Genomic DNA, 12,133 nt, shown 5'->3' with positions numbered 1-12,133 from the left:
CTCTATTGGCTGATTTTAGTCTAATCAACAACCAAATCATCTTGTCAAAAAGTTTTATCATTTCAGAGCAAGTTGGCAACTTGTAGATAAAGGGCTCGCATGTATAAGCTCACCTAACGAAGTTCGTACCTTAGGTGAGCTCACATCTTTGGTGAGCTCACAACTTTGGATGAGCTCGCATCTTTGCGATTTGTGTTCGTCATTGCATGAATGGTCACTTCACAACATTTTACAAAGGTACACCTGCAGGTTTCTTACTTTGACATGCAAATAGTGTGTTGCTTTTCTACTCAATGTAGCAATTTATGGAAGTTTTAGACAGAAATCAATACTTTGGGCTAGGATTAAATTGATTATAGAAATTGCGGAATTTTTGTTTTATTATTAATATTTTTGGTGGCCAAAGCAGTATTTATGCATTACATATTGCCGAATTGGATCCTTTCTAGAATGACATTCATGCAAATAAAGAATGGTTGGGGGAGATAGTGCGTCTTGTACTTAGAATATTCCATTTTCACTCACTGTAATAACTAATGAGTTACACCAACCGGCTTGGCTTCAAATTTAAAACCATCCACAGCTAATTAAATACGCATGTACTACAGCTAGCTAACCAACTTTTTTCCTACTAAAAGTTAATGCTAAAGCTACATGTGGATGCTAATTAACATCAATACCAGTAATGGCTCCCCATCGACCTCCTTCACTCCCTTCATCTACCTTGATTTCTTGTGAAGGTTGAGAAGGGCCACTGCCACCAGCCAAAAGAAAACCAAAGATCCAACCAAAGATAAGATTATAGCAGCAGTCATTTGGTGACAGAAGCCACCGAACGAATTGCACACCTTCCTCCACTGCACATGCGAGTTACCATATTGGCCTAAGATACCAACAGCGATTGCAGCCCCATTAGCAGACAAGAGCAACCCCATTATGGCCATATCTAGAATGACGACAACTAATCCTGTCTTGTCTTTGGATGTTCGGACTGCCATTGATGCTACCAGTGATGCTGCCGCGTATGAAAATGCTATGGCATTTGATACGAAGAAGTATCTAATAAAAAGAAATACAGCTGAGTCAGGCATATATATATATATATATATATATAGGTTTGTTATCAGAATGGAGTTTCTATATATGATGTGGAGTGAGCCAAAACAGGAGTGATTATTAATTTGCATTAAAAAAGATGGTAAAAAACTTTTTTTATTGGAAGCTTCCTCATGGATATCATGGTCAACCAGAGGAGAAAATATGTAAATTTCATTGAAGAGATCCTATGGGATTTTTTTTTTTTAAAGAAACTTCCGATTTTGAGTAATGTTTAGTTTAGAATGTTGACAGTGATGCTGATAACATTTACCTAATAAGATCATCAAGATTTATGACTAAACACTGAGATCTAATATAAGAAATATGCTAGATGATCTATTGGGCTAGTCTACTTTCTTTTAACTTGACTACTTAGAAATTGGGAAGTAATTTTTTACCAGGAAAGAACATCAGCAGTCACAGGGACATATACATACATATATAATCTTGAACGATGGAACTGAAAATATGAAAACTCACACAAAGGCAGACATGTAGTGCCACTTAGCAGTGACAGGGACGTGCAAAGTGGGCAAAGTTTTGGTGATACTTATAGGAATCGTCTTGGTCTCCTTGTCGGCACCCGTCAAAATCGCTGCTACCAACGTAAGGAGTAACCCCAGAACCCTCAATAATCCATCGCAGTATCTAATTCTCCTTGAACTCTCTACCACCTTCAAGTTGCTCCCAACTCCTTCCATGTTAATCTCAAAACAAGCAAGGTAAAAGTTCAGTGAATGAAGAAGGGGTTTTGAGGTACTATATGCAAAGACTTGTTGTAAGGGTTAAAAAAAAGTGAAATATGGAGATGTTACAAAGGATTGGGATAGTTAATGGCGTGGAAGTTGGAATAAAGGAGGAAGTTGAGGGTGCATTGAAGGCAACTGGAGCATATTATATGTATGCATTAAAGGAGGTAGAGTGAAATACTGAATTTGGTGTTTAAGAATTATGGTACTGGTACGTAACACCAGCATCAAAGCAGATTTCGCAAGTCCATTATTACTATCTATTACTTAAATTGCGCCATGATACAGGTGGTCAGCGTCAGGGATCGATCCAGCACAGCAGCCAGCGCATATCGTCACCTACATGCCTTACAATAGATTTAGATGCTAACCAATGCAATGGAGTATCCGATGACAAAACGGTGACTGCCTATTACTCGGTTGAGAGCAAATAATGCCACCTACTTTTGCTTCATTAACTTATCAAAGTGATTATTACTATGCATTTTAGAGATCTGATTTTGGAAATAATGAAAAGTGGTACTAATATCATTTATAGTTTGCAGTTACCGGGCAGTATTATCCTCTCTTTCTTTTTTCTATGATTAAAAATGGTATGAATATTTAAATTCATAAAAAATTGGTATGAATCTTTGATGCACCGTCAATGTATGAGTCTTACATATCATCAGTACTAAATAATAATACAACACTCCATCACTAGTAAAATATAAAATAAAAATAGCAGAGAGCTTATAAATAAATACTAATAACTATATTTAAATATAAATTCAAAACCCAAAACTAGATATAAATCATAAACTCAAACTGAATAAAAATATAATAGTTATAATTAATGTTTAATTATGCTTAAATACTAGTATTTACTTATAAGTCCACTATTTTTTGCTTTACCCAATGATGATATGTCATGTTGTAATTTATTAATGGTGTATGAAACTTATGTACTTCCGGTGCATCAAATATTATTCTTTAAAAACATGCAAGGTTGACCCACAAGTCTTAGGTACAATAATAAGGCATATTGCACTCCCAATAAGAGAATTTAGGTTCAAACATTGGAGATGATATAGTTGGGAGAGATAACCATGAAACTTGAAAGCAGTGGCGAAGTCAGGGGGTTGGCAAGGGTCTTGGTCCCTTCTAAAATAGAAATTTTTTCATTTAGGCCCCTTTATAATTTATAAAATTTTAAATTATTAATAGTAAAATTACATTTTGACCCTCCAAAAATGATAAAAATTTGATTTAATCATTTAAAAATTATAAAGATATAGACTATTAAAATGGTAAATTTGTATTTTTATTATCGTAAAAATATACAATTTAATTTCGTCCCTCCCAATAACAATTTTCTGGCTTCGCCACTGCTTGAAAGGGTCTTCATAGACAGGGTCGTAGTTAGGGGGACTGGCAAGGGCCCTACCCCCCCCGCCTAAAATGGAAAAAATTTCCATTTAGACCTTTTAAAATTTTAAAATTTTAAATTAGTAAAGGTAAAATTGCACTTTGGCCCCTCTAAAATGATAAAATTTTGATTTAATCCTTTAAAAATGATAAAGATATAGGCTATTAAAATTGTGAAATTGCCTTTTTACTATCGTAAAAATTATATTTTAATTTCGGCCCCCTAAAAAAATTTATCCTATTCATAGACCATAAAATGAATATGAACGATACCTTAACTATACCAAAAAAAATTACAAATTTGAGGTATTAGTTGTGTGAAGTCTTGAAATTTCTAGTGTTCAAATTCAAGTCTACCCTATTGAATTTAACTTGGCTTATATGGCATGTAACAGGACCATTGGTCATGTTATGAAATAGTTCATAGGTATTTGTAAGGTATATGTATTGTGCATTTGATATTGTGGTTTGGGCAACTAGTTAAGATATGCATGTTTAATCTTAAGTTTGTGCATAAATGGTCAAGCATGAAATGGTAAGTTGGTCGTGAATGAAGTATGGCATGTTGAGTTGAATATGATATGGTAAGTTTGGCTTGAGTTAAGTATGACATTTTGGGATTTATTGTGAGTCATTTGAAGCATGTTTGTGACTTGTATTTGTAGTGAAGGAAATGAAATGTGAAAGTGTTGTATTGTAGTGTCAATGCAGGCACATTGATTAGTTATTTAAGTGTTTAGATGGATAAATTATTGTCTTTAGTGGTAAGGTGAGTTTTTGGCATGAATTGAAATTGCTAAGATAAGATTTTTATCATTATTGGGATAAGTATCGATACCTTGGCATTTGGCATCGATACTTGACCAAATGAACAGTATCCAAATAAAACAAAATGTCAAAATGGTATCGATTTTCAGTTGAGTATCGATACTTTTCATAAAATATATATATACCACCAACTAATTATCGATACCATTTCTTTTCAAGGAAAACATAATTGAATTTTGGTATCGATTTTTATAAAGGTACCGATATCAACTATGAAAGTTTCATTTTTAGTGTTAAAACTTATTGTTTTTTAGATTTAATTCTATTATACGACTGAAGTTCATAAATAGATCCTGATAAGCTATAAAAGTAATATATTTTAATCTCATTCTTAATACATTTTTTAGATGATTAATTATGCAAATTAGTGAATTTGATGCTCCTAATCCTTTAAATTCATGTTTCTCTACTTAGGAGAGCATTTGAAAGCGAAAGGAGCAAAAAACGAGCCAAAATCAGACAAAAAGAGCTGCTTTCAGGATCCACATGGGCTGTCCACTCGCCCATGTGCCAGCTCGTGTCGATTTCGCACTTTGCTTCCCAAATACGCAGAAAAACCCAATTTTTAGGATTTCTAAGCATTCTAAAGACTATAAATACAAATTAGAATAATAGAGAAGGGGACAATCAAAGAAGATCGAAGAAAACACTCAAAGAACGCCACCGGAATCAACTCAGAAGCGGATCTCCCTCAAGACCGAAGATCTGCATTTAATTTCTTTTGAAGTTTTATTGAGTTTCTTTATGTCTTATGGTTATCCTAACTTTGAGATGTTTCTATTCAGGATTATGGACTAAATTCCCTAGATACCTGGGGAGGATGAAACCTATGATGAATCTTATTATTTGATTTCTGATTTACATGATAAATACTTGATTCTTGTTCTCAATTATGTATGATTATTTCTTGTTTTAATATTTTCGGATATTAATTCATGTTCAATGTGCTTATTTCAATTGGAGAAAAGTCTCATTTAATAGTAGATCTAGCATAATTGAGCGGAGTTGCATGCAATCCTAGAAATAAGACGACATAAATCTACCAGATTAGAGTCAAATCTAATAGGGGAATCCATAGATCGAGTTAATATGACGATAGGGGTTTTAATTAGAAAGAGATTTCAATTAATCAACCTAGAGTCAGTTGTTCTTACTCTCGAAAGAGATATTAACATAATTTAGAGATTTCTACGAATTAAGTCACAAGTGAATAAATCGTTTAATTCATATTCATAATAATAGGTGAAGTCTAGGTTGATTCTTTCCTGAGTATTGTCTATCTCATTGGTTATCTTTGATTAGTTTAGTAATTTTAGATTAAAACACATCACCCCAATTTGTCGGCTAGATAATAAGAAAACGGTAATTACTAGTACTTTTAGTCCTCGTGGAGACGATATTCCCTACTCACCATAGCTATACTATTATTCGATAGGTGTGCTTGCCTTTGTCGTATTTATAGTTAGTTTAGTGACCATCAGATCCTCTTGGAATTCTAAAATTTAATTATATATATTAGTTTACATGTGATTGATATTTTAAATATTAGAGTTTTGTGTATAATAAAGTGATTATCAATGATCTAGCATTGTCATAACATCACTTGCTCAAGTCCGCCATCCGGGTCAGGTAAGGGGTGTTACATCTGCACCCCTGGTTGCGACCCTAATCCAATATTTTGCTTATTGGGGATCTGCATGGGCTGCGGTCTTTGTCCTCGCAGATCCTCCTATCTTGCCACTTGTATTTTATTTTAACAAGAATTTTGGTCACACAGCTCTAACAATATGTGAATGTGAAAGTTGATTAGTGACTATACGTGTTAAAGTAAAAACTATAAGTTATAAAGTTAATTTAAATGATTTTATGTTTTGAAAATGAATTAAAAGTTTAAGTATATCAGTGAAAGAAATTGTGTGAATAAATATTATTAAAATTACTAAAATTATATATATAAAAGGTAAGATTGAATTCAATTGAGTACTTACTAAACTATTCACATAACTTAACGCATTTGTTTAACATGTAGGTGAAACAAAGTAGATTGAAAGTATGTGGATAACTTTTTTTTAAAATTGCTACTTCAACAATAACATCACTAATCCAAGCTACAAGACTAAGTTTTTTTTTTGGTATATACATAAATTTTGGATTTTAGAGATGACATATACTTAGGTTTGGTAGTGTAATATGAACTATAAATGTATAATAGAAATGTTGTAGAAAAGTGTATGAATGTGATTTCAAAAGATGATTATGTGCTCAAATGTAATCTCTCTTACTCGAATTTGTTATTGGATTGACAATAATTTTAAATTTTAATTAGTATTCTTAATATATTATTGAAAAACATTTATAGTAATATTTTATGATAAACAATTTTAGCGAGCTCAAACCTACATTCTCATGCACTAGTAACAAATGTCAATGTCAATCAAACTAAGACTTAATCAACTATTAATATTTTAATATTAAATATATATTATAAGTTATATTAAATAATAAATACTTTATAGTATAAAATATGAATATTTAATTATATAAATATGAGTAAGGTAGGATTAAACAACAAAAAGTTTTTCAAAAAATAATTTTTAACTTTTCAAATGTTTGATAAGGGTTAAAAAAAGTCAAAGAAAAATGTACGGTAAGTGAAGAGAAAAAAGGGTGTTATTCTCGTAAAACAACTTACCACTTTTTTTTGGTAAGTCACTTTACAGCAACCAGCCCTTAAATCCCAGAAGTTACCTCTATAAACATTTACTCTCCTCACTCAACTGTCGCCGACTTCTCTCCCTTACCGGCGACCTAATCGGCGATCTCATCAACTCGATTGTAATAAGGCCCAATTGGCCTGGGTTTAAATACAAAAAGAAAACAGTACTGACCCAACAAATAAGTGGCCCAATAACCCCTAAACCTGGCAGCTAACAGCCCCCAACACATTAAAATTAAAAGAAAAACCCTAGCCGCAAGTAGTTCCCCCCGCCTCCAGCAACCCCTCTAAGCGCCGTAGGATTCGGAGATCAGCCCCTCCACGCGCGCCATTCGCACAACCACCTGCAAATAAAAACGGACTAAGAGTCCACAAAAGAAAAAGATTGTAAACTAATGTATTTTCGTAGGCTATAAAAGCCTAGATTTGTATGAAAAAGAAGGGAGAAAAAGGAGAATACAGCACTTTTGAAGGTGAAATCGGGTTTCTAATCTTTTTTTCCCTTTTCGTTATTTTCTTTCTTTAGATTTTTTTAAAAAAAATAATAAGATAACACAAAAAAGGAAAAGGGGAAATCTAACCTCTTTCGTCGAAAACGCCGAACGGTGGCCGTCTCCGTCGCAATCGGATCGTCGACACTGGCTAAACGGCGGCGCAAGGACGCTAGGGATTAAACCCTAGCAGAGCACCATAGAAGTTTCCTTTTTGTTTTTTTTCTTTTCAATCAGGTAAATGCTTTTTAGAGAAAAAAAGTTTGTTTTAAATAACAAATCAAAACGGCGTCGTTTTAACCAGGTGCGACCCGCGCGGTGACCCGACCCGAAGGGGAGGATCCACGCGCTCTGACGTCACATGGTCTATTTGCGCAATTGGCCCCTCCTGTTTGCAGCGCATTACAATTAAACTTGTTTTATTTTTTAGAAATTGGGCCGCACATTTTATTTTTGTTTCAATTTGGCCCCTTGCTGCGCAGCGTTTTGGAAGGAGGGGATAATTTCCCTTTTGGTCCTCCACTGCTACGCGCGCATTTAAGTTGGTCCTGATTTTATTTTTTTATATTTTTTTATTTTTCTAAATTCATTTTTTCGTTTTAATTCAATTTGGCCCATTCTTTTTTTTCCCTTTATTATTTTTATCCTTATTTCTATATTTCTAAAGTACGCATAATTATATATACATGCATTTCAATGTAATATACGTGCTTGTATATATATATTTCGTGCAGTTTTTTTACCTTTATATATATATTATTATATTTTAGTTTTTTTACTTTCATAAATATGTGTATACCTATGATTTTTTTTCTTCACCTTTTTGAAACACATATATATGTGTATACATACGCATTTTAAACACACATGTTCCTCGTGTTTTACAATTCAAAATACATTTTTTATATTATACATATATATACACGTTTTTTAGTTATTATAAATATTTCTCTTATTCTAAATGTACACGTTATTTGTACTTATATTATATATAGGTGTTTTAATATACATATGCGTATTTTCATGATTTACCAATACATACACATATATATTTTTATTCTGTAAATATATTCACATGTACATGCTTTTATGTTTATTTTATTTTCACGATTTCCAAATACATACATGCATTTTATTATATTTTGATTGATATACTCCACTTCATCTTTTATGTGTATCTTTGTACATATGCGTTAAATACATGTGTACGCATATTTGTAAATTTAATTATATAGTGTACTTGTATATATATACTTGTAAATATTTATTCATATTTGTCTTAGATTAGAGTATTTGTTTCATGTTATGCCTTAACCCTTTTTAGCATCTCTTTTAAAAATATCTATTTTGATTTTCTCAAAGTATTTAAATCGTCCTATTTTATAAACTCCAAAATATTTGGCATTCATGATTCTCGTGAAAGATCGTGTCCTAACTTACTGGATCGCGATTATTTTTCGATGAATTTAGAAAGCCAAGTATTTTTTTTGCAACAAATTCACAAATTTTAAATAAAAGCTTATTCTCGGGAATTCAAAATGTTGGGTCCTAACTTACTGGTCATGACATTTTCTTCTCGATATAAGAATTTTCAAAAGCAAAAGGCAATATTCGGGTATTTTGGAGATTTAAAAACATTGTGTCCTAACTCACTGGGTGTGGTGTTTTATTTCTTTGAAATATGAATGGCTTACTTTTTTTTTATTTATGAAATGAAGAGTTTCCTTTTAAAATCTTTTCAAATTTTCGACACCAAGACATTAACAAAATCAATTTGGTACCAATTTTGGGCGTTACGAGGGTGCTAATCCTTCCTCGTGCGTAACTGACTCCCGAACCTGTTTTTTCAAATTTCGCAAACCAAAATTATTTTTTAAGGTGGGCCGATCACACCTTAATAAAAGATCGGTGGCGACTCCAATTTTTGTTTTTTTTTAAGTCGACACTAAATTTTTGTTTTCAAAAAAGCGGTTTCGACAGCTTGGCGACTCCGCTGGGGACTTTAGAGAGTCGAGCCATAAACTGATTATATTTGTCTTTGTGTCGAAAATCAAAAGTTTTTACAAAATTCATGATTTCCCTTCATACTCATTTTTTTACCATGGTATGTTGGTAACTTTGCATTTGCATTTTTGCATTACATGGTCAGTTTTACCCTTAAGTGGGAGCGAGAAACTAGTCCTTCGTGAGGTTTTCACCTCCGTGCAGGGTAGTGGACCGCTTCCGGGATACATCCGTACCTATGTCTTCGTGAGATTTTCATCTCTGTGCAGCCATAGGGAAATGTATCCCCCTGAACTGAACTCGATCTACATGAGCCTATAATGAGAGAGGATCGAGGAATCTGCTGGTTCGGGTACCCTTACTTTAGAAACTAACCCTCATATAGTAAACCTTAGGAATTTACCCTAGGTAGGGCTATACCAAACCCTAGTGGATTCCTGAATAAATGTTCTTGCTATTTCATGTTTGTATTGGATTATATCTTTTTGGATACTGACTTGGGTTTATTTGGTTTTGATTGCATGACATCATGATTGCATTGCATTTGCATCTTAGAAAAGAGATGTTGATTCGAGTTCGATTACTAAATAGAGAGCTTGTCATAAGAAAATGGGTTTCTTGATAAAGTGGATGACAATATGGTTGTCCGAATATGGACCAAGAAAATGTGATAAGAGAAGGGTGATAGAGGAATACATAACTTTACTTCGTGCCTCAAGGTCAAGCTGATTATTCAAGAGTTTCTGACATTCCAACTACCTTAAAGAAGTTGATGAGCATTACGGGGATGGGCAGACGTTGGATTATAACCAGGATCAAGTAAAAAAGAGGTAGAGGAGATACCCCTTTTGAAGAATTCGCAAGATTTATCTTAGCATCCAGATGAAGAAGGAGAAGATGTCCTCGCTTGGAGTATGAGGGCAAAGTGGTATATATATATCCGCTTTATGTAAAGAAATTTGTCTTCTAGAAAAGTTTTCTAAATGGAATCGAATCAGAATCAACGTCTCTTTTTGCATTCATCTCATGCATTTGCATTACATAGCATCATATGCATTAAAATCCATTGAAAGAGCCTAATTGAGTGAAATTATTTCAGTTAAATTGGAAAACCAACACCCTTACGGCACCCAAGCAAAGGCTAGAGAAATGGACCAAAGGTTGGAGAAATTAGAGCAAATGCAAGTGCGGATACAAGAACAATTAACCAGATTTCAGCAAGATATGAGAGATCAGCTATTAGAATTCCAAAGAGATATGATGAGCCAATTAACCCAGTTATTGGGTAAATGGTTAGAAAAAGGGAAAAGTCCAGCGGTTCACTTTGGGGATAATAATGAGGACCCTGCCTATCCCTCAAAATTTATCCCAATAAGTGTTCAAATCCAGCCAGATGCACACCCACGAGGGGCACTCTTTACTATCAGGCCTCAACAATATCAGACTGGTACATCGACACTGATGAATCACTCGACAGGCCCAGGTTGTAATCTAAGAGGCAATCTAACTAGTCCTGTTGCCCTTAATGACCCAGCAGAAACAAAGCAGGCAAGAGTAGAGCGCCCAGATACTATAAAAGCCCCAAGGAATAAAGGGAATAAAGTGGATAATGCATGCAGGTATAATAGGGGCTACTCAAAACCAACTATTGTGGGGCAGCCAGAGACAAAGACCACCAACCATCAGGCCCCTTTAAAGCAAGAGCCTTGCATGAGAACAAATACAGGAAGGCTTTAGTTCACACCCATACCGATGTCGTATAGAGAGTTATATCAAGGCTTATTTGATGAACACGTTGTTTCCCCTTTTCATGTGAAGCCTCTACAACCTCCGTATCCCGAATGGTATGATGCGAACGCACAATGTGACTACCATGCGGGAATTACAGGACATTCAATAGAGAATTGCACTGCCTTCAAGAAGCTGGTTGAGAGACTCATCAACATGGGTGTTGTCAAGTTTGGTGACTCATTGAGGGCAGAAAATTCACTACCCAATCACATTGATAATGGGATGAATACGACATATGAAGAAGAGTTGGAAAGCACTCATATCAATGCTGTATATGAAGACACACTTGAAAAGGGACCTTGTTAGGTATCCACCCTTATAAACTTGAGAGCGTCTAAATAATAGGATTGTAAAAGAAATCTCAGAGCATCTGGGGCTTACTTAGAGTAATGTTAGAACACACTTGTTGCTTTCAGCCTAGAAGCAATAAGAATTTCTTTGTGAAATAGGCTCACGTCTGAATATTATTATTTTAATAAATTCATTATTGCAATCATCTTTGAGCAAATGTTCTTTCAGTCTTTACGTTTTCTTCTTTCTTTTGGATTTTTTCTGCCAAATCATTCATTCGTTCATTCATATTATTCATACATTCTTTTGTATATTCTTTAGTACCCACTATGGGTCCCCAAATATCAATGACATGAGTGACATCATATGCACTCGAATCTCCTCTTGAGTGAGACATGTGTTTAGAGGATCTCACAACTTTGAAGATGACATGGATTGTAGCTTATTTCTGGACTTATTAAAGATGGTAGAGCAGGAAGGAAATTTTACCTCACGGGGAGACAATAGAGACTTTGACCTTGAGGGAACATGCATGACCGAAAAAGTAATACGTTGTTGGGTTACTTCAAGCATTCAAAGATGCCTTCGCATGGTGATACCAGGATTGCCCAGGTTAAGCACTGTCATTGATCTGAACAACAGCACGATATCAGAAATTTGCAGTACGTTCAAGATTAATATCATGAATGATGCAGTGAAAACTCTACCGGAGTAGTGCCTCTCTCTTTAGTTCATCACGCTTTTTTCTATTGAAGTTG

General features: G+C 34.2%; 1 protein-coding gene across 1 annotated transcript; it reads right to left on the bottom strand.

Moving 5' to 3' along the window:
- Nucleotides 1-495: 495 nt before the first annotated feature.
- LOC105803048 (CASP-like protein 1E1) lies at nucleotides 496-1,933 on the bottom strand. The gene is made up of 2 exons (XM_012634997.2): nucleotides 1,579-1,933; nucleotides 496-1,059 (listed from the first exon to the last, which is right to left on the bottom strand). Exons 1-2 carry the CDS (start codon nucleotides 1,797-1,799, stop codon nucleotides 720-722), a joined length of 561 nt encoding a protein of 186 aa, XP_012490451.1. The 5' UTR covers nucleotides 1,800-1,933; the 3' UTR covers nucleotides 496-719.
- Nucleotides 1,934-12,133: the final 10,200 nt, after the last annotated feature.

This window comes from Gossypium raimondii, chromosome 11, assembly GCF_025698545.1.
Source record: "Gossypium raimondii isolate GPD5lz chromosome 11, ASM2569854v1, whole genome shotgun sequence".
NCBI classification, from domain to species: Eukaryota; Viridiplantae; Streptophyta; class Magnoliopsida; order Malvales; family Malvaceae; genus Gossypium; species Gossypium raimondii.
This window is presented reverse-complemented; position numbering and strand designations above follow the sequence as displayed.

What these genes read in the sequence shown, in the direction of transcription:
- LOC105803048 (XM_012634997.2), bottom strand. Translation starts at nt 1,799, where the DNA reads ATGGAAGGAGTTGGGAGCAACTTGAAGGTGGTAGAGAGTTCAAGGAGA. An exon ending in CACTACATGTCTGCCTTTGT is followed by an intron (nt 1,060 to 1,578) that starts GTGAGTTTTCAT and finishes TCTTTTTATTAG; the next exon opens with ATACTTCTTCGTATCAAATG.